This window comes from Temnothorax americanus, unplaced genomic scaffold, assembly GCF_048541705.1.
Source record: "Temnothorax americanus isolate GAGA-0224 unplaced genomic scaffold, ASM4854170v1 Scaffold6, whole genome shotgun sequence".
Lineage (NCBI taxonomy): Eukaryota > Metazoa > Arthropoda > Insecta > Hymenoptera > Formicidae > Temnothorax > Temnothorax americanus.
The window spans coordinates 5,950,334-5,974,865 of record NW_027509751.1 but is presented as its reverse complement, the minus strand read 5'-3'; the positions used below and the strand labels follow the sequence as shown (position 1 = coordinate 5,974,865).

At 33.4% G+C, this 24,532-nt stretch overlaps 1 protein-coding gene across 1 annotated transcript; it reads right to left on the bottom strand.

The window, feature by feature from the left end:
- Nucleotides 1-9,628: 9,628 nt before the first annotated feature.
- On the bottom strand, nt 9,629-13,665 carry LOC143904950 (uncharacterized). The gene is made up of 5 exons (XM_077419971.1): nt 13,382-13,665; nt 12,440-12,835; nt 11,473-11,615; nt 9,980-10,773; nt 9,629-9,819 (listed from the first exon to the last, which is right to left on the bottom strand). Exons 1-5 carry the CDS (start codon nt 13,527-13,529, stop codon nt 9,783-9,785), a joined length of 1,518 nt encoding a protein of 505 aa, XP_077276097.1. The 5' UTR covers nt 13,530-13,665; the 3' UTR covers nt 9,629-9,782.
- Between the last annotated feature and the right edge of the window lie 10,867 nt (nt 13,666-24,532).

Sequence of the window (24,532 nt, the reverse complement as noted above, 5' to 3'; positions counted from 1 at the left end):
CTTATATATGTGTTCTTTCTTTTTAAGAAAAGAATATGTATAAGTAAAAAAAGACGTAAATATGAGCAATTCAATTTTTTTTTCAAATTAAATGCAAAATAATTAAATTATTATTATTATTATTATTATTATTATTATTATTATTATTATTATTATTATTATTGTTATTATTATTATTATTATTATTGCTATTGCTATTGCTATTGCTATTGCTATTGCTATTGCTATTGCTATTGCTATTGCTATTGCTATTGCTATTGCTATTGCTATTGCTATTGCTATTATTATTATTATTATTATTATTATTATTATTATTATTGCTATTATTATTATTATTATTATTATTATTATTATTATTATTATTATTACGATTAAATAAGCACATTTATGATCGAAATTGTATATAACTGTTACATGGAAGCCCTGATAAAATTTAAAAAGCCCTTTAAATTTTTTTTCAGCTATTGTTTAATTACTTATACATTTATATACATTAATATTGTTTATGATATATTTAATATTATTACATAATATATATTAAGTTAAATCATATTGAGTCCATCCCATACATACATATATGTATACAAATATTTTAATTATTTTCGAATATTTTCAGATATTGCAACGCCAAGTTCCTTTGCATTAAAAATTTTTTAAATTTTGTTTAAATTTTCTATCAATACACAACAGCTTTCTTTTAATAATTAAAATATACAATAGCTTCTTTCCAAAGGTTTGTCATAGACGCGATAAGTTATGTGGGCGTTACTTGCTATTCCATTATATTTAAACGTGAACATTTTAGCATTCTCTGAGAGACAGCAGGTCTCATTTGCATGTGACGCGGTGACGTAATGTCATTTTTCATCGGCCACATTTCACGCGCGCGTGTCTGGCAGATTTTGTATAGCAAGTCTTATTACGTTTTACTTGGCATATCGCGATGTAATAACATTTTTCGATGCTGTGTACTACCTGCTTAACAGGAACTTGCATAATGTTCTATTTGTTGCTCCGATCGCGATGTATAAATAGAATAAATTTTCCGCCTGCGAAACGCGCGCTCTCGGCTCTCGACTCGCGACTATTGGAGTTCCGTGAAGTTGGCACCCGACTTTAACAAAATGAATTTTTAAAAAAAGGAAATTGTAGCATTTTCTTTGTAGTTGTTTGTAGTAACAATAATTTTGTTTGTAGTTTTACCGATTTCGCAAAAACAAAAATTTTTAAAAATCACTCTTGCCTAAAATTGAGATATTTGAAATTCGCTTGCGCCATGTGTTTTAGAATCGTTTGTAGTTGTTTGTAGTAACAATAATTTCGTTTGTAGTTTTATCCATTTGGAAATAACAAAAAATTTAAAAAATTACTCTTACTCAAAATTGAGATATTTGAAATTTGTTTGCGCCATGTGTTTTAGAATCGTTTGTAGTTGTTTGTAGTAACATTAATTTTGTTTGTAGTTTTATCCATTTGGAAATAACAAAAAATTAAAAAAATCACTCTTACTTAAAATTGAGATATCTGAAATCCGCTCGCGCCATGTGTTTTAGAATCGTTTGTAGTTGTTTGTAGTAACAATGATTTTGTTTGTAGTTAAATAATATAAAAGTTACAACGTATTTGCAATATACAAATAACGTATCTCTGTCAATTTTAAAGATATCTCGAATCCGCTTGCGCTATGTGTTTTAGAATTTTTTGTAGTTGTTTGTAGTAACAATAATTTTGTTTGTAGTAAAATAATTTAAAAGTTGCAATGTATTTGTAATAAACAAATTACGTATCTTTGTCAATTTTAAAGATATCTCGAATCCGCTTGCGCCATGTGTTTTAGAATCGTTTGTAGTTGTTTGTAGTAACAATGATTTCGTTTGTAGTTTTATCCATTTGGAAATAACGAAAAATTAAAAAAATCACTCTTACTCAAAATTTAGATATTTGAAATTTGTTCACGCCATGTGTTTTAGAATCGTTTGTAGTTGTTTGTAGTAACAATAATTTTGCTTGTAGTTGAATAATATAAAAGTTACAACGTATTTGCAATATACAAATAACGTATTTATCTCAATTTTAAAGATATCTCAAATCCGCTTGAGCTATGTGTTTTAGAATTCTTTGTAGTTGTTTGTAGTAACAATAATTTTGTTGTAGTGGAATAATTTAAAAGTTGCAATGTATTTGTAATAAACAAATTACGTATCTTTGTCAATTTTAAAGATATCTCGAATCCGCTTGCGCCATGTGTTTTAGAATCGTTTGTAGTTGTTTGTAGTAACATTAATTTCGTTTGTAGTTTTATCCATTTTGCAAAAACAAAAATTTTTTAAAATTATTTTTACCCAAAATTGAGATATCTGAAATCCGCTCGCGCCATGTGTTTTAGAATCGTTTGTAGTTGTTTGTAGTAACAATAATTTCGTTTGTAGTTTTATCCATTTGGAAATAACAAAAAATTAAAAAAATCACTCTTACTCAAAATTGAGATATTTGAAATTCGTTCGCGCTATGTGTTTTAGAATCGTTTGTAGTTGTTTGTAGTAACAATAATTTTGTTTGTAGTTGAATAATATAAAAGTTACAACGTATTTGCAATATACAAATAACGTATTTATCTCAATTTTAAAGATATCTCGAATTTGCTTGCGCTATGTGTTTTAGAATCCTTTGTAGTTGTTTGTAGTAACAATATTTTTGTTTGTAGTTTTATCCATTTTGCAAAAACTAAAATTTTTTAAAATCACTTACCCAAAATTTAGATATTTGAAATTCGCTCGCGCCATGTGTTTTAGAATCGTTTGTAGTTGTTTGTAGTAACAATAATTTTGTTTGTAGTTTTATCCATTTGGAAATAACGAAAAATTAAAAAAATCACTCTTACTCAAAATTGAGATATCAGAAATCCGCTCGCGCCATGTGTTTTAGAATCGTTTGTAGTTGTTTGTAGTAACAATAATTTCGTTTGTAGTGCAATAATTTAAAAGTTGCAATGTATTTGTAATAAACAAATTACGTATCTTTGTCAATTTTAAAGATATCTCGAATCCGCTTGCGCCATGTGTTTTAGAATCGTTTTTGTCAGACAACTACAAACGATTCTAAAACACGTGGCGCAAGCGGATTCGAGTTATCTTTAAAATTGACAAAAATACGTAATTTGTTTATTACAAATACATTGCAACTTTTAAATTATTTTACTACAAACGAAATTATTGTTACTACAAACAACTACAAACGATTCTAAAACACATGGCGCGAGCGGATTTCAGATATCTCAATTTCGGGTAAGAGTGATTTCTAAAATTTTTTGTTACTTTGAATTGGATAAAACTACAAACAAAATTATTGTTACTACAAACAACTACAAACAATTCTAAAACACATGGAGCGAGCAAATTTCAAATATCTAAATTTTGGGTAAAAGTAATTTTAAAAAATTTTTGTTTTTGCAAAATGGATAAAACTACAAACAAAATTATTGATACTACAAACAACTACAAACAATTCTAAAAAACATGGCGCAAGCGGATTCGAGATATCTTTAAAATTGATAGAGATACGTTATTTGTTTATTACAAATACATCGTAACTTGGAAATTATTCCACTACAAACGAAATTGATGTTACTACAAACAACTACAAACAATTCTAAAAAACATGGCGCAAGCGGATTCGAGATATCTTTAAAATTGAGATAAATACGTTATTTGTATATTGCAAATACGTTGTAACTTTTATATTATTCAACTACAAACGAAATTATTGTTACTACAAACAACTACAAACGATTCTAAAACACATGGCGCGAACGAATTTCAAATATCTCAATTTTGAGTAAGAGTGATTTTTTTAATTTTTCTTTATTTTTAAATGGATAAAACTACAAACGAAATTATTGTTACTACAAACAACTACAAACGATTCTAAAACACATGGCGCGAGCGAATTTCAAATATCTAAATTTTGGGTAAGAGTGATTTTAAAAAAATTATGTTTTTGCAAAATGGATAAAATTACAAACGAAATGAATGTTACTACAAACAACTACAAACGATTCTAAAACACATGGCGCAAGCGGATTCGAGATATCTTTAAAATTGACAAAGATACGTAATTTGTTTATTACAGATACATTGCAACTTTTAAATTATTCCACTACAAACAAAATTATTGTTACTACAAACAACTACAAAGGATTCTAAAACACATATACTACGTTTACGCGAGCGTTACTTCTGTAGTAACTTACGATATATCACTCGTTTACGCGGAGTAAATTATCGTAAGTTACTACAAAATCCCGTTTACGCGAAGGAAAATCCTGTTTACGCGAAGGAATTATCGTAAGTTATTACAGAAGTAACGCTCGCGTAAACGTAGTAATAGCGCAAGCGGATTCGAGATATCTTTAAAATTGAGATAAATACGTTATTTGTATATTGCAAATACGTTGTAACTTTTATATTATTCAACTACAAACAAAATTATTGTTACTACAAACAACTACAAACGATTCTAAAACACATGGCGCGAACGAATTTCAAATATCTCAATTTTGAGTAAGAGTGATTTTTTTAATTTTTCGTTATTTCCAAATGGATAAAACTACAAATGAAATTATTGTTACTACAAACAACTACAAACGATTCTAAAACACATGGCGCGAGCAAATTTCAAATATCTAAATTTTGGGTAAGAGTGATTTTAAAAAATTTTAGTTTTTGCAAAATGGATAAAACTACAAACGAAATTAATGTTACTACAAACAACTACAAACGATTCTAAAACACATGGCGCGAGCGGATTTCAGATATCTCAATTTTGAGTAAGAGTAATTTTTTTAATTTTTCGTTATTTCCAAATGGATAAAACTACAAACAAAATCATTGTTACTACAAACAACTACAAACAATTCTAAAACACATGGCGCGAGCGAATTACAAATATCTAAATTTTGGGTCAGAGTGATTTTAAAAAATTTTTGTTTTTGCAAAATGGATAAAACTACAAACGAAATTAATGTTACTACAAACAACTACAAACGATTCTAAAACACATGGCGCAAGCGGATTCGAGATATCTTTAAAATTGACAAAGATACGTAATTTGTTTATTACAAATACGTTGTAACTTTTATATTATTCAACTACAAACGAAATTATTGTTACTACAAACAACTACAAACGATTCTAAAACACATAGCGCGAACGAATTTCAAATATCTCAATTTTGAGTAAGAGTAATTTTTTTAATTTTTCGTTATTTTCAAATTTGCAAAACTACAAACAAAATTATTGTTACTACAAACAACTACAAACGATTCTAAAACACATGGCGCGAGCGAATTTCAAATATCTTAATTTTGAGTAAAAGTAATTTTTTAAATTTTTTGTTATTTCCAAATGGATAAAACTACAAACGAAATTATTGTTACTACAAACAACTACAAACGATTCTAAAACACATAGCGCAAGCGAATTTCAAATATCTCAATTTTAGGCAAGAGTGATTTTTGAAAATCTTTATAATACTTGCAGCACGAAAAGATGGCGAGCCGCGTTAACATTTAACGATGCGTCGCGTCGTTTCGCAGCTCGGTCGCCGAAAGGACATTGTCCTTTGGGAGTCATTAAGGTGAGAGAAAGGCGATTCCCCTCGCGACAGATATTTCGTAACGACGCACGTTGATTTTCTTACGGGCTCATCAGGCCGCCCTCCTAAAGTGTTAATTTTAGAGTTGTCGGTTACTATATCAAGACCTCAATAATCCATTAATTTCTTTCTCTGATATCTATAATTATATATGTCTTAATTAATCAATTTTTTATTAATAATAATAATAATAATAACCCATTTATATTTAATAATGTCTTTGATTTTAAATTCTTTCGATGACGATACTTTTCTTATCTTTATTTTCTTTCATATTTATGCCAGATATGTTTGAAATAATAGGTTTTTATTTTTTACTGTTCTCCGAATTCACACGTATTAAATCTCATTTTGCATTAAAAAAAAAAAAAAAGAAAACCACTGTTTCTATACGATATATAGCGATTATTCGAGATCGATACGCGTTGCACGGCACGTGCAAGAGATTCGAGCGGCGAGCATACACATCGTTGATCTTTCACGCGTGCCTAATCGTAGGGCTCGTTGACTGTAATTTCCAAGCTTTCCCGGAAAGGTCGAGGCCGCGCGCCGTAGTTATGAGGCCCCAGCTCACAAATACCTTCCTTTCTCGAGCGAGCCCGGCGCGCGGCGTGAACCTTCCGTAATACGAATTACGCGTGATTATCTCTTATTCCTTATTCTCCTGTCGCGAATCATTATACCGCAATCATTTTGTATGCCTCCGTGAACGTTCACCATTCAATTCTGATTTTGCTTGTTCTATTTCCGTTTTATCTTATGCCGATTGAATGAATAAAGACTTCAAAGTGACGAAGATAAAAAAGTGTACGGTATATTGTATTTTAAGTATATTTAAACAATTATATTTTATAATTTTGCTTTTTTCGATCTCTCGAAAAAGTACGCTAGTTCAACACGATAGCAGAAGAGCAACAAGAGAGAGAAAGCAACGAAAAAGTAATATTTCTTTTTGGCATCACTGTCTCATCCAAGAATAAATTAAATCGTTCGATGCCCCTTTGCATTTACTGTGTAAAACATTATATCGATATTGAAATTAAACTTGTTAAGAAAGTTCAAATAACGATAAAATGTTCTTAGTTTATTTTTATCATAAAAAAAATTTCTTTTAATTATTGAGAAATAATCATTGAGTTACTTATAAGCAAATAATAATAATATCTAGAATGTGTGATATATTAGTTTGAATTATAATAAGAACAATAAAAGATTGACAATAAAGCTAAATATTTCGGTTCTTCATTTTTATTTCTTCGGAACATGACAGTTACTTTCGCTATTTTAACCAGAGATGGTGATTTTTCTACCGCGATAAATGATTTTTGTTTGAGTAACACTTTAATCGCATTCTCGAAGTTCGCATATTCAATGACTTCCCACTCTTCGCCACGCTTTTCACATTTCACCGGGACCTTTTGCTGTTTCATATCCGACGTAACCGTCGCGTATTATATTACGTAATTAGCAAGTTTTGCGCCACCGAGTCCGAGTGAAACGTACATGAGAAGCGTCTTCCCGGTCACTACTTTCGATACTCGATCGCTCGTTTCTAAACGATTTTTCGACTTTTGTCTGGCCCAAACATCTGGTTTGCTCGAAGCGCACTTTCTTTCATTAAAAAAGAATATCGGTTTTTATTGAATAACAAAATTTGCAAAACATTTCTCGCCATTTTTGCATTCGCCAGTCTGCCGGATACTTTATAAGGTAGAAACCTCGGTAGAAACGCGTTGGCGACAAAAATTCTGCGGTTATTATTTACATATCTATCGCGATGCAGTTTTGCGATCGTTACATGATCGTTATATTACAGCTCTGCGGCGTTATACAACATTGTTGCGTGATTATATAGTCATTTGTTTATATAATTGTTACACAGTAACCAGTACCTGCCTCAATTTTATAATCACCCATTAAGTGATATGTGCGCAAACTTTTTGAAAAATATTTTGAGAATATTCCGAGCAAATTTTTCCCCTCTTTTCAATTCGATTTCTTTTCGTTCTTTCCTTTGACAATACATTTTTTGTCGTCAATTCTTTTTTCTGCACGTACGCGGCCGAGCGCGAATTTCCGATTGAGAGGAAAGGTCTGAAACAGAAAAAGGTCATTGCGGTTGGTTCCCTTCGCGATTTCTCCCGACAATGCATCGCCGGAAAATGGGAAAAGCGAAAGGAAGGAGAGAGAAATTTATTACTTGATAAAAAATGTTGCCTTGAAGTTTGCCGATCGTAGGAAGCATAATTAAATTGCAATATTAATTACGTAATATAACACATTATTAAATGTTATTAAATAATAGAATAATATGAGTGTTGTACACATTATCAATTGTGCCATCGATATAAGAAATATAAGAATGACATCACGTGTGGATCACGTTCGCGATGATATCCCACTCATATATCTTATTATATTCCTTCGAGAGAGCTCGCGCTTTTCCACGCATTAAAGTCTTCGGCATTGAAGACCATTGATCTTAAAGAATGCTAGAAAAATAATTTCTGAATAAAAAAAAGACGAATTTGAAGTGACAGATATTTTGTATGTAGAAAAATTAAATTTTTTTATAATCGTAGCTTCTCCCTGCCTCTTCCGCCTGCCTCTGAGCTATAATAGTCCTCTGTGGAATGTCAAAATTTTTTTTAACAAAAAAAATATTTTAAATACGCTTATTGTACACAAAAATACATTTTTAGCGAAAAGAAATTCTCACTTACTTTTCATACAACACTGACGTAATCCTCCAACCATGCACTTTCGTGTCCCACCGAGATTTTAATTGTTCGCTGTTTCGAGAACAAATGAGCTGCGGCTCTGAAATTTCTGCCTGAGGTTCCCTACCACAACAACTTTTTTAGGAGTGGGGGGGATTATCTGACAATCAATTGTTTTCCGGAACAAACGACTGTTAGAAATTCGTGGGACACGAAAGGGCGGGTTGGAGGGATATTAGGTGTTATATCTACATCGTGTATTTCAACATCGAACGTGTCAACACGTTGGAGATTTCAATGCCCGTATAAACATCAATTCGAAACAATTTAAATTGTGTATTTCTTCTTTAATTCTTATTTTATTGACAGTAATTCAATATTAATCGTGTAACGCGAAATAACGCTAAGATTATCATAGTTCGTTTTACAAATGTATATGAAAATTAGAACGAGCCACTTGGCGCGAATTACGGTTACGATCCAATAAATTCGCGAAAGATCGCTTATACGAGAAATGAAAGGATCGTCCGAGGCAATTGGAGAAGGCACGTGTTAATGCACGCTCTCTAGAGCCGTAGAAAAACTCGTTGTGTTCCAATTACGTGCCGATATATCGAGCAGTGGGAGCTCTCGCGTCGGCCATCTCTCAACGCCGCGCCGCGCCGCAAGATAGGCCGTATTCCGTGACGATACATCTCTCCGTAAATCAATCATGCTCCAATTCCTCGCGGAATGATCTCCTCTCCTCTCCGTTAACGCATCCCTCCGGCATATCCTTTCTCCACCTTCCACGGCGCTCCACTCTCTTTGCCCTTTGGAGAACGCGAAGAAACGCGTGCTGCAATCTAGTGACTTCGATATAAAGCGTATGGATTGTGTGAATTTTGCGAACTCTTTACCGTCGATAGAAATTTTCTATAAAAATAATTTCTTCTTTAAAATCTAATTTCTTCATGAATAATTAATACAATTCAACTTTCTAATAAGATTAGCTTTTCAGATTTAGAAATCTGTGTTTTTTATTTACTTATGTGTTCATCTAAACTGGATTGGAAAAATTGGGATTAAGATGTAAAAAAATATGTGCGAGAGAGAAAAAGAGAGATAAAGGTTTTAGCTTGTATTTATTTACAAATTCGAAAACTGTTGTTTTCTTCGTAGCGTGATACATAAAGGGGTAAATGCAAAATTTGCAGAATATAGGATATTAAACGTCATTAATAATACTTACTTATTTATTTTATTTTATAGGCCATTATTATTTTCGAGAAATCGCTTTTCAAATTTGCTTACTAATAATTCTGCGGTTATTGCTAGAAGTTTTAATTTTATTGCACAAATAGTGGAAAGATAATTAACATGGTGATTTAATAAAAGTATTTTTTAAGTTCGATGCGCGGTGAGCTGTCCTTAGGGCAAAATGGGTGGTGTTGGGGACTCGAGATTGCTGAAATAAAAAAAAATACATCAGTATTTAGTCATTGTTCTACAGATATTCGTATCAATATTTACAGTATCTATTTTTTATTTCTTTTGAATAAACTCGAATATACTATATATATTCAAGAAACAAAGTTTTAGAAAGTACATTTAAAAAATGGCCTTACCATACTGCAATGTTGAAAGGCTTACAAGAGTCCGATGATACATCGTACGAGAGTCCCGATGGACAATCTACCACTTCAGGTTTGTTGCTCTTACAAACTATCACCTTAGTACAAAAGTCATTAAGCTTGTACACCTCGCCGTTATTACATATTCTCAGTAGCTCGGACGGTATCTCTTGGTGCAGGGTCCATGGATTCGCCAAACTGGAAGTTTCTATCGCGTCATGCTGCGCAGGCTGATCACCTAATGCTGGACTATTGGTTGATATGTCTTGTTTCTGTATCTCTTTGTCGATTTCCAGTTCGGTAGCCAGGTTTTGCTGATGCCAGGGATCGGACTTGCCCTTGTTCAGCCAAGGATTTCCAGGGTACGAAGCGGGCGGTGATGGATAAGAAGGTTGCGGTTGATAGCTCGGTGGTTTAGGGGAATAGGTTGGTTGCGGCGCATAAGTCGGTTGTTGAGGCTGGTAAGTCGGTGGTTGAGGCTGATAAGTCGGTGGTTGAGGCTGGTAAGTCGGTTGTTGAGGCTGGTAGGTCGGTTGTTGAGGTTGTTGAGGTTGATAGCTCGGTGGTTTAGGGGAATAGGTTGGTTGTGGCGCATAAGTCGGTTGTTGAGGCTGGTAGGTCGGTGGTTGCGGAGGATAAATCGGTGGCTTGGAAGGAGTGGGCGGGTTGATCGGGACATTAGAAGACGACTGCGGAGATTGAGTCGGCGGTTGTGTAGGCCTCAGTGGTCTCGGCGTAGCTGCGCCTTTGCAGTCCACATTGCGTTGATAGTCGCAGACGTTTAATATCTGGAAAATAAAATCCTAACTAATACTATACTATATATAAGTATGTATGTAATACTAATTTTTTATCAATAAAAATTAAAAATTGAGAGAAAAATTGTGATAATAATCTTACATAATCCTTTCTCTATATATAAAGATTTATACAAAATATATTTTACATAAATTAAAAAATAATAAAGTAAACGTGAAATATATTTTTATAATCTATTAATTATTATCGATTATATTCATCAATTAGATTTTAACATTAGGTTTTATTTTTCTAAATGTTTTATGTAAAACATTTGTAAATATTAAAATATATTTTAATGTTTTATAATTAAGTTTTTTTAGAAATCAGTGTAGTATAAAAAATATATAAAAATTTATAAATAAAATACGGAAAAGTTAGATTTTTTTTTAGAACTTTTACAGTTTTTATACTGTTTTTCAAAGACAATAAAATCGTGTCTTAATGATTTTATGTGTATATTACATTTGCACGGTTCGTAACATCAAAATTATTATAAGATCTTATATCAAATTTAATCTGTCTTTTTTAGCGACATATGATTTTAACTTTTTTTTCCAGTGAAAATTGATTTGATAGAATATATAAAAAGATTTTGCGAGATCTGTTTTAAACAGCATTCAGTATATTGCTACGTCACTCCGCGATTTAAAATTCGACGAGCGTTTTTTTTTAGAATGAATTCTTACGTCACTGTAGGCCAGACCGAGAGGGCAGTAAAATTTGATCGGTTTGCCCGCGGCACACACGTAGAATTCCGAACAGTTGGTCGAGCTTCTGTAACGTCCGTTCGGGTCCGGGCATAGCTTCGATCCCGCCGGCAATGCTGGTTCTGTCAAGTAATAGAATTATTCTTTTACTTTCTTCACTGTATTTCTCAGATCATTTAAAATCTAAAGAGACAAAGTTTATTTTTCCTCCAAATTATTGAACTTTTATATGAAAAGTCTCAATGGTGTTGTTATACAATAGGTAATGGAAATTTAATACATATCTAAATTATTATCACTGCAGAGTATTATCGACACTCTTTTACCGCTCTTTTGCTTCTTATCGATCCTTTGAAGCAAACTTATTTAAGCCTTGCTTACAAACGAAATTTTTTAAACAAAATTGCGATTAAAGAAGTATATTAAGCTATCTAAGCCAAATTATCAGAACACAAAAAATTTTATATGGAATTAATTTGCTAATTATTTGCTATTTTTTGCTTTTAAAAATAATTTTTTTTGCTCCAGCTATTAAAAAGTTACGATGGGCTGAATAGCTTTAAGATTAAGCTATCCAGCCATTGTAAAAAAAAAACATATACATAAGTCAAAGCGAAAAGTTAATAATACCAAAATTATTTGCTATCTTTTTGCTATTTTTTTCTTGCAAAAATAATTTTTTTGCTCACACTATTGAAAATTTACAAAGGGCTTAATCTTAAGTTATCCAGCTTTTCGTAACTTTTTAATAGCTGGAGCAAAAAAATTACTTTTAAAAGCAAAAAATAACAAATAATTAGCAAATTAATTCCATATAAAATTTTTTGTGTTCTGATAATTTAGCTTAGATAGCTTAATATACCTGATAATCGAATTGGTCATCGCAATTACCGCTCGCAATTGTGAGCGGGCGATTCGCACCGCGTGATTAATCGATCACACTCACTCGGCGTAGCGGGCGGTCGATCACCGCACTTGACGTTGTACGCGAAGTCACAGTAACCGGCGACGTCGTTGAAAAGTAGCCCGGCCGGACAGGTCTGCTCGATCACCACGTCATCCCAGCAATTTAGATAGTTGGCGCAGTTCTTCGGGCTCGAGTACTGGCCCCGCGGTCCCAGACAGCCCGGCGGGGGTTTATATGGCGGTGGTGCCGGTTGCACCGGTGGTGAAATGGGATTCGGTAGCTCGTTCGTGTCGCCCGGATTGCTCGGAAATCCTGGGTATTGCCTGACGCTATTGAGAACGATTCTGTTGTTTCCCGATGTGTCGTTCTTCCAGGTCCCCGCGCGAACATTCAATTTGTGGCTGTCGAAGTTGTTCCACAGGGACAATTCTAGTTCTGAAATTTAATGGCGATTGTTCTGTTCCGCGAGACACTTGTTGTCATAGGATTAAGAATAGAGAAAAATAGCAAAAGAACGATTAAGTTGCTAATAATAAATAATAGAAAATGTTATTTTGTGAATTGACTTGTAAAAGCAACATTAATCATAAATTTGGAAAAATTAAAAGAATAAGAATTATTTATACTCAATCAATGATAAAAGATAATTGAAAATGAATAATTTATTTATACGCAAATTATATAATTTACGCAATAAAATAATTCATAAAAATTGAGAGAAGCTTTCTAATTAAATATTTGATTGAAACAGAAATTACAATATAACGCATCAAATAGAATATATAAAAAAAAATTTTTAAAGATACTTGAGAAAAAATTAGAGTAGCCTTTAAATTAACTTTAGCTTGAATAAATTTATATGTGTGTGTGTGTGTGTGTTATCATTAATTTACTCGTAACTTTCTATAATTGTTTCTATAATTGTTATAAGAGCTTTCTGCAAAATTCTAGAGTTGCAACTCTGAAGTGACTGACACTGACCTTCAGGTTGTCCAGCGAAGGCGAACTGTCTATCGATGAGCGACGGCGTTGTGGTGGTGGGACTCGTCCTAAGTCTGTCTCTCCTTCTAGCCGCATCAACGAGCCCTAGGACAAGGGCCACAAAAACCAGTATCACGTTCACTCTCATCTTCCCCCCGATGTGCTTCTAGTTTTTCTTCTCTTCGTCTTCTCCCCTTCTTCACCGATGACAGTTGTCAGAGATCAACGCCCTTCGCCAGGACGAAAAAGTTGCTCTTCTCAAAGGCTATTTCTCCGAGATGATCTTCGCGGGTGATCTGAACTGATCGACGGATCGGCACCGGTAATCCTTGAGGTGGCGCGAATCAAGACGCACGGTGTCCTGATGCTGGATGGGCTGGACCTGATCGCTTCCAGGGCTTTACATAGGGCGGCCCCCACCGCCGCTCCACCGTAGGGTCCGCAGGACCTCAATTACGCGGCGGTGCGCCGCGTAGGACCCTCTTCTTGTTGCGCAGGAAGTGCCTGCGACCGTTGCTTTCGCACCGATTCGTTCATCCTCCTCCTCTTCCTTTTCTCGAATCTCCCTCCTCCATTTTTTACCCGAGGTTTCGAGAACTCCTCATTGGACGAGATTTAGGATGCACCCGAAGGATGCGTGCACGCTCACGGTGATCATTCGTTCTGTCCGAGTTGTTTATCTCTTCTTTTCTTTATGCCGATCTTTCAAGGGGTTGTTACCGGGCGAATTTAGGACTTTAACCCTTTCATGTCGCGTGTTAAATTCATTAAACGTACGTTCCAAAGACGACCAAAGTTATAAAACTTTCATCCTGGACATATGGTCTCGGTAGATTCAACAGTGTTAAAAATAGCCCTCAATGGCTTGTGGAGAAATGTTTTCTTAATTTACTGGCCTTGTTTCTTAAAAAATAGAAGAGAAACTCATTGAGCGAAATTAAAGATCTTGTCGGAAATCTTTTGGGCTTCTTATTGTCGGCTTTAATTATATTGTTGACAAACTAATCTGAATTACCAACAAAATCGAAAGCTTCAAGCGCAAGTTTTGTCGAATTATTTTGTCGCGTCTGTGCTTGATTCTAACTCCTAGAACTTTGCTAAGCAATAATATCATTTAATAAGTGCACCATTAGGAGAAAAATTATCGCACATATATGAGCGAATATTTTTTCGAACTTATTAATTTTCATACAATGTATCATACTTGAGTATTATTTTTTCGAACTTATTAATTTTCATACAGTGTATCATACTTGAGTATTATATTTTTACATTTTTATAAAATAAAAATAATAAAAGAATTATTTAAGGAGTTGAACTAAATAGATATGTTTTAAATAATAAATACAAAGCAACTTCATAAATATTATTTTCATAAAAAATATATTGATTATATACTTATGTCTTTTATTATATAATTTTTTACATTCATACTGGATTAGAGAAGTGGTTGAGAAGTGGCTCGCCCGTGCTCACACAAATCAGTATAATCCGTATAACATTTTTTTCTTTCGGCAACAAGGACGTTTTATCATCGATGATTTTATCCTTCGAATGTCTTGCTATATTGTCACTTTTTCTTACACTTAATTGATCAATAGGTCTGTTTGTTTTCGCTGCACTTCTGACCTAGTGCAATAAGTTAGAATGAAACAAATATAGTTTCTTTCATTCTAACTTATTATGCACTAGTTTAGAAATGAAAACGAACAGGCCTATTGCGTTATTATTACAAACGCCTAAAAAAAATAACAGTTGGTCATTATTTTCCGAACAGCTCAATAATAGTGTATCGATTTCCACGAGTTAAAAAACCATAATGCATTGCACATTCGCAAATTTTGTGATGACATCAGCAACTTAACCGTTTATGGGATTTTCTGTATGAACAAGACGGTGTCCTGTGACTCAAAAAGATGAGGAAAAAATTCCACACCTGTGAGAAAGAAAGAGAAAGAAAGAGAGAGAGGGGGAATGGACCGCGCATCGCATCGGTATGCAAAGGTGGACGCACTCTCGAGAGGACTCGTTACGCATTCGTTACCCGAAAGTGTTCCGCAAATGGGTCCTGGAGGCTGCGTGAGCGCGGGCCGCGCCGCATGTAGGAGGCAGGAGGTCCCGGCGTCCCCCGAGTAGAGCTCATCGTCCTTTTTATTATCCGTTCGGATAAGAGATTCGGCGGTTTCGGCAATAAGGAAGAATTCCGGTCGATGCGAACGATGCGACCAAAAATGAAAAGGAAGAAGGCAATCGACGTAATCCTGGTATTCGTCGAATTTTCGATTTCTCCGCATTCGAATCTCGCGTTCGTAATCTTGAGTCACTCGCGATGACCTCGCCCCGTTGCGTTTTTCTTCGGATGACGTGTGTCGTCGGCAAGATCTGCGATATTTAAGGACACGCATAATCATGCGGATCTTTTTGCATATACATAATGTCGGGACTTTTTAGAGATGAGGAAAAAAAAGAGCAAAATTTTAATCTGCAGATTTGATGGAATTTTAATCATTTCATCTTAATAATTTTATGCATATTGTGATTAGAATAATATTACTTATGCTCACAGTTATAAGTACAATTTATCTTATGCTAAATACTTTATAAAAAAATAATAACTTATTTTTAATTTACAGCTTAAATTTTCCAATCTTTTGCGTTTACTATCTTGGGGAAGTTTATATAAAATTTATATACCTATATAATTTATATTAGGAATTTGTATTTTATACGTTTAGCAACAAAAGTTTTTATTATCTTTCTTATTTTTTACCTAGCATATTTTTAACTTTATATTTAAATTATTATACAATAACTCTTATAAATGAAATATTTAAACTAGCCAAAGTTGGAACGCATTTAATTTATAATTTATTATGCATTATTATTTGTGAATTAAATTATCTACGGGATTTATGAAATTGTGAAACATTAATAAGAATTTAATAGGATTCTCGCACGACAGCCGCTCGCAGATAGAGACATGTGACCTTACGATCCAAGGTGTATCACGAGAGTGACACCCAAGATAATCCCCCGTCTAATCCTAGCAAGTTGACATTTATATCGCGCGTTCGACAAAGCCGTCGTTTCTTCGCCGTCGTCGTCGTTCGCGTCCGGTCGAGTCCTTGTCGTTGTTTTAACTCGAGTGGCGGCTCGCCTTAGACCTTAGACCGCAGGCCGACAAACTGCAGGGGGATCTAGGATGGAATGCCGACAGGAGAGAGAAACGAGACGGGAATCCCGCTTGCTGGACCGCGAGATCGGCTCAGGAAGAATGGAGTTAACCCTTAGATGCATAGAAAGTGCAACGAATGAGAAACAAGTCATAAACTGCAAGACGAAACAAGTTATAAATTCCAGAAACGTGCTCTTGCATCTCTACTGTTTAGTTATAATTCCTAGAGAAACTTTCTAATCTTACTGTTAAATTTTAATAAACATATATTTTTTTAATAATTTGTCTTGTACATATTTTTAATACTTCTTGAAACATTGAACGACGTTTTGATGCCGTATTAATCATTATAATATTTAAAAAAATACAGTTTTGTCCGATAAATAAGATTGTGCAGCTTTATTTTGTTGGCGGTTTTGCAATTTGATTTTTATTGTATTTAAATGCAATATTAATCTATGATCTTAATTATATTTTATTACAAAATATCGATCTCGATATTTTTTTCTTCAGTGATGTCATGAACGTTAAATATTAAAGACACTTGAATTCGGCGAACCTGAAAATTATTTTTGCTCTTGTCGAATCGGTAACAATGTTTTTCGTGAGCAATGCCGAATCGAATACCAAATCGCATAATAAATTCAAAGTGGCTTACACGGCACGCCACTTACGTCCAAATACGAGGGCGATATCTCTGCCGAGAACTCGCAAATATCTTGTCGAGGCTTCTTTTGCGTGAATCTCTTTAAGTATCGATAATGAAAACGATACGAGAGATTTCTCAGCTTCTTCAGATTTCTTTTCAAGATTTCGGTCTTTTTAAGTAATTCAATTTATTTTCGTATTTAAAAAATGTTTATTCTTTAACTACAAATGTTTAAAATCTTCATCTATATTTAACTGAAAGATTGTTCTTGTCAAAAAGGTAACAATAATTTTGTTTATAAATATATTGTACGTATATAAATTTATTCAAGAGAAATATATAAGTTGATTGAGTGTTTGAAGACTAGCAGATATTTAACGTTACAAAGTACAAAGTTGCAAGGTGTTTTGGTCTCTCGCCGAGGCATAATAAGTTTTCGATGCGTACGGCGCAGTAGGGAGCAAATAAATTTAAACCTTCTAGAAGCAAAATGATTTTATGGCCGCGTAGAAGCAAAGTGGCGAACGCGCTAGCCTGAAAAATGTTGGGAATATTATTCCCTGTCATCTATGATAAATGGCTTTTCATGCTTCTACTTACAACAACAACTTTAATTTGCTGATACAAATATAATGCATGTGATATTACATTTGAATTAATACGTAATATTAAGAGTGTGATATGTGTTAACATCGATTTTTCGGTCTTAAAATTGTTTCTTAGCAAAAAAATTTTTATTCGCCAGAGAATGTTTTAACAAAGTGTATATACGTTTCTAATAAATTTTCGACGCCTTATAGCATTTCCTCGAAAGCAGATAAGAAACGGATTCTCCTTCCAGAATTTTGCTTAAGTCTTCGAATTGAGCTAAAGCTTTTCTCCCGCGTTTGCACTGCACGCGTTCCGTTTGCGCAATGGAACTCGAAAAACAGGTTTGAGAAACGTTGTGTATTAAGGCAAGAACCATCCGAAGCGACGTTAAAAATATGCAATCGACGCGCGTTGATACCGTAATGCTCATTCGAATTCATTTCGAGCGTATCGGTACGTCGCGGCGCAGGTTGAAGTGCACGCGCGTTAAGGAACGCGCCTGTCGTAGGTGGTCCGTTGCTACTCTTTACATGTATGTTTATAATTTAGCGCTGAATGATAGTAGAGCGAGCCGCGGAGGGTTATAAGCACTTAGGGCGAGTGCGATAACTTCTTTCAACGATGTTATTACTATCGAAATAAAATGCATGTCAAGTAACTTCGATTACGCTCAATTATTTTCACATTTCGTTTATGGGACTTCTTGACAGTAATAATGAAGAGCAAAGATATAGCGTAATTATCGTTTAATTTTAAATCTTCTCGAATCTTCTTTCTTACGAAACTTATTCTTCTTATCTTCCGGGTACTTTAAAATAAAGTTAGATTGTAGTTGTAGATTAACTGGAAGTATCTTTTATTTAAAATGGTTGAAATTAACGTGCTGGATGTCCAAAAGCTATTTATTTAAGGCTTTTTTTAAGTGCTGGGACTTGATTCGAATATCCGAGTAATGGTAAATAGAGGTAAAAATATATCACAATTTTCATAGTGCATTTTTCACTTTATATATTTTAACAAATAAGAAAATTTTATTGAAAAAATTCTAGTTTATAAAATATTAAGAAAATAAAACTGTATGAAATATTGCAAAAGACAGCAGATCAGTGGTTGATTTCTGGTGGATCGAAATAAGAGAAAAACGGACACAACCTAGAAAGGTCGTTCATTTTTTCCCCCGTTTATGATCAATTTGTTTTTTATGATTAATGTTGGAGTACAATGACAAAATTCGTTCGAAGCTTAAAGCGGAGAGTCGAGTTTGCATAAATAACATGCGTGATCAAAAACGAGCAGCAAATTGCAGAATAAACATCGTCCGTGGGTGGATGTAAGCGATAAATTCGCGCGGCTCACATTATTTTTTATACGAAACACTTATACAGAGTAGTCCAAAAATTACTAAACCTCATAAATAAAGTCAATTAAATAAGCCAACATATTTTTATATATAACGTGACTTATTTTAACATGATCTAAATATTAAATATAAAATATGATAAAAAAATTATGGATTATTATAAACAAGTGAAAATTAATATAAATAATGTATTAATTTTTTTACATTTTAATTAAGTACACGAGATACATAAATTATAATTTTTTTTATTACCTTGCAACTTTTTATCTTTTTGCAGATGTACGATTCAATTTTTAAGCTTTATCTTTAGCTGACAAGTGTCGCTTTTGAGACGCTCTATATAAGACGATCCTTTATATCGCGTTTAGATATTTGCACTTTGTGAGCGGCCGGCCTGTTAGAAGAAAAGGGTCCTTTTAATCGCGAGTCGCGACACGCAAGCTATTCTTATACGAGTCTAAAGTGGTAATATATGACAAAATGGCAATGTGTAGGCTGTTGTCGATGATACACACGTATAGGATACACATCTGAGATTACGCGTCGTATCGCCGCAGCACGGGTAGCTCACTAATGACAAATGACGCCTTTCGCTAACTTTATCATCGCTTTCTGAATTCACAAACGAGAACATTTAATATTTCTGACAAGATTAATTGTCAGATATTTTCTGAGCGACACTTTTATTCCTTAGAGATGAGACAATTCGATAAGCTTATGGAAATTTTCAGTCAGCGAAGTACAAGTAAAATGTATAGATTAAAAAAATTGTAAAAATAATTAAATAAAAATGCAACAATGTATTTAGAAATATCTTAGAAAGATAGCAAGAGGTGAATAGTTTGCAGTCAGTTTTTCGTTAATAAAAATTTCTACTCTATATACATAATCTGAATCTTTAATCTAATTAGAAAATTAAATTGCGCAACACAATTGAGAATGCATATGTATATATGACGAATTATTTGAGAATGATTAATGTCTTTCACAAAATTTTCAGTACTGTACATTTGTGATTGTTCACTGGCTAAGTGTCCTATGATGAGAATATAATGATGGGAGTTATTTCGGGGAAGAGACCGTTGGAGGAAAAAGCGAGAAAGCGAGAGGGGGGATGCGGAACGATGATAAAACAATTAAAAAGGATCCAAGGAACGGGCAGGGCCGCGAGAGGGTTTCGTCCGACAAAAAAGGACGATGCAATAAAGAAAAATAAAAGGACAGAGGAACACGGTGGACTCGAACGCGCGTCCAAGGACCAGAGGTCCTTGCTCTCCGGGTCATAGCGGTCCACAGACTCCTCGCAACACCTTCCTCTCGGGTCTCTCTCAGAGGCTCTCAAGCCTGGCCTATTCGGGCTCCCCCGGCAGGCCTATCAATATCGACGTGACCATATTGGGTTTACAATAGACGGGGAAATTCTTACAACAGATATCATTACGGTGGACACGCGATAGAATATGATAATAGTTGTATGGAAGAGGCGATTGATGACTGCGGTAAGAGCGGATTGAGATATTTATCGCGCTGCAGCTATCTGTAACAAAAGCGATGATGGATTATCTCACGTGTTACAATTTATCTTTCTACATTCAGGAAGATTTGTTTGGATTATTTTTTGAAATTTTTTAATATTCATGTTTTTTGTGATACTCGTTAAACTTTAATAAAAAAAATTCTTTTGAGCTAGACTATTAAAATTTTTATTCTGAATTTTAATAAAGCTTTCGTTAAAACTTTATCAGGGATATTAAATATATAGGAAAGGATAACGTGATTTACCGGAATGTAATTTTGTCGTGACATTTCACCTAATTTATATAATCGGTGATATCATATATCAAGTGTCATACCGATGAAAGAGTTGGCCTCGCCTCCACGAGAGGCGTTAGAAAACACGACACATTTCCTTGTTAATTACTTTCTCGCCGGGGAACTTACAATCTCAGCATTTTACGTGATTGTAAGTTCCCCGCGTCGCGCGGTGCGTTTCGTAATTTCGCTTGGTGACAGGTGTTCGCGGTTTTCAACAAGGTTCTAATCCTTGCAACACCGTGGCATATAAGGTAGACAGAATCTTAATTCCACGCTTAAGTACTAAAATAGATGTCATTGAGATATAAAATGAATTATTTTTACAGAAAAATATTTTAGATCCATGCAAAAAATATACAATAAGTATTATGGAATGTATAAAATATTGAACATTGTACAGTAATAGAGAGGGAAATATTATAAAATATAAATCATATAAAATGTAATAGCACAATAATATGATTCTTTTGTTAAAAAAAAATTGATTATAAACTTGTTGAGGAATTTTTCAAGTCTGTATCTTTTCGCAAACTTTTTTGAAATAGTGCATTAACGAGTTATAATTCGCAATTTACAATGTTATGCACAAGATTAAAAATATTCTTGAAATAAAATTTTTGAATCACGGCTTGAAATAGCTTCTGATTATGTAAGTTCGTCAAAGTAAAAATTTGTTGGCATGCGTCGTGCTGTTACTGCATCCAGTCAATTACGGCAATGTGTATGTAACGCGTTAATGCGATTGCATCGCGGAAAGTTGCACTGTCGCGGAATTTTGTATGAGATTGGAGAGAGTGTTAGAGAGAGAGTATTAACCCTTAAACTTATATATCAGCCATTCTCGACATGTTTCAATGATCTCTGAATATCTTTATGTGTATATAATATATATAAAATCTGTAAATCCTATTTTATATTATAAAATTAATTTATTAACTATGCAAGCTTAGATTACATAAATACGTGTGCGAAATCTAAAGACTCAAATAGTTTGAGTACAGGTAAAATAAAAATAATTTTATCTTAATCATATCTAATGGGAGAAAAGTATAAAAAGAATTTTTTTTATATAATAAATTTTTAAATAAGTTATATTCATCTATGAAAATTAAACGATATCTCTATCGAGATGTAACCAGTTTTACTCTAGTGCAACACGGCTTGCCACTGTTCAGGCGTTCTCTTCGAATGTATTGAAAACATTTTGATATATACTAATTTTTATAAGAATTTAAAAAAAATAACATAAATTTTAGATATATATGTCTGCCTTTATATTTTATAATTATTAACCTTTTTTTTTTAAGTATATAAATATTCTTGAGAATTAATTTGCAATTAATCTCGTATTTCTCTCTATCATTTATTCTTTAAATTTATCACATTTTAAGTAATTAACAAGACTCAAAATAAGAAGCAATTTAAATTTTCTAATTCTTATTTGTTGTCTTTTATCTTATCCTTAATTTTATTAATTATTATTTTTATAATGAATTTTTTAAAATTTTTGTTTGAGAACTTTAGTTACGGGATAGAAAACACGAACATCCGCGTGACCGCGTGAGTAATTTGATACGTTAACGATCGACCTCCTCTTTTGCAAATCGAGGGTGGGATTGCGAGATTGTTGCGAAACTGGGCGTCCCATTGTTTCATTCTTATGTGTCTCGTTTCCTCTTGTGATCATTCCCACCGAGCATCGTGATAATTTTATCCAACAAACGTCCGTTTTTGTCCTCTCCATCGTTGCCTTCACTTGCATAAGAGCACCGCCTAGTGAAAATCCTTGAAGTGCCACAGGCTTGAACTCCCTTCATCCTTCCGGGAAGCGTCGGTCATTTAATGAAATATTTTTGCTTTTTTTATTCATCAGCATTAATTCTTGTTTTGATTTAGAAGAACACAGAGTGAGATTTCTAGCGGATTATCTTTTAATTTCGAAAGTTAGAAAATTTCCGCCTTTTGCAACTCGAACAATCCATACGCACTGCGAATGCGCGTTACATAATATATATATATATATATATATATATATATATATATATATCATATATAATATTAAAAATATATTATATTTATCTCTATCTATGAAATATTAAAAATATATTTATCTATCTAACTTCTGAAGCGGACAGAGGCAAATACATCAGCATTCTTAGAAAAAAAATTTTAAACTTGGGTGTAAAATTTTTTTTCTTGATCCCGCAACTAGAAGAAAGCGGAGCTTTGAACAAAAAATAAATATCCTTGGAACGCCTCGAATTCCGTCGCGAATTTCCGTTGGAATTGGAATGTTGCCATAGGTGAGCGATCAGGATTTCTTAATGGTCAGGATCGGCGTAGTGATTTGTAGAAATTCCCGGTGGACCACGAGGAAACGAGTGAAAGAGGATGCAAAAAGTTACTAATTCGTTATACCTTTCTATGCTCTTAATATCAAGATTACTGTGTTAGTACATAATACTAACAAGTATTGTAATAAGCGTTATACAAACAAGCGTTCTTTGACATTTGAATAGACAGAACAAATAGAACGAAATATATTATAGCATCTTGAAATTATTAAGCAAATTTGAAAGTCGTTTCTCTCTCACGCACAGGCGGTTCTCCGTTCTAAAAACAAATTTCCGTCCCTCGTATATTATTATGTCTGTTATATAATCATATTGTCGTATCAACGTGACACGATTTGCATGAGAAGTAGGCATCTCGTGCGACTCATCGAGAGTGTTTCACCTTTATTTTCACCGTCTCATCGCGTGAAGCTGGCCGGTTGGCCACCCGGGAAGGGAAAGAAACCGTGAAGGCCTCGTCTCGAGGCCGCTCATGCACGCGAAATAAACGTTGCGGTTAACGGTAGCGCTTCGAGATAACGGAAAAGATAGACGCCACGTGCTTGTGAACGTCTCGTTTCAGGATATCGCGATAATTATAATAACGATACACGCGATAGAATCAGTTTGATTATTTTGATTATCATTCGAATTTAAGATAGAAGCGCTTGGAAAAAAATTAATTAATTAAATTAAAATTGTGAATTAAAATTAAAACATTAAAGTCGACAAGCCTAAAAATATAGTTATGTAAATAACGTTATTATTATAATAAATTAAAGTAGTAAACAATATTTAAAAAAATAATATCCAAAATTTAATTAATATATATATATATATATATATATATATATATATATATATAATATTGTAATATTACAATATTTATCTTTTTTATATATATTATATAAATTAGATATATATATTAGAATATGATAATTATAAATTACAAATATTCTTTTTCTTTTCCGCTGACGGAAGTCAGCTGAAGTGCATTTTTTTCCTGAATGAATTTTTTTTCTAATTAATGAGAAAAAATTTTACTCGCACTCCGTGACGATCTCGTTTTCTTCGGAACAGAATTTCACTTCCCCTCTCTTTCGTGGCGGAATACCTGTTCTTCGATCACGAAAAAGTATGTGTTGCAGGACGGTATCAACTATATTAATTAGTCTTGCTCGGTCAAACCTGGCAATGTTGTTTTATCTACGGAAAATTTGTACCTGAC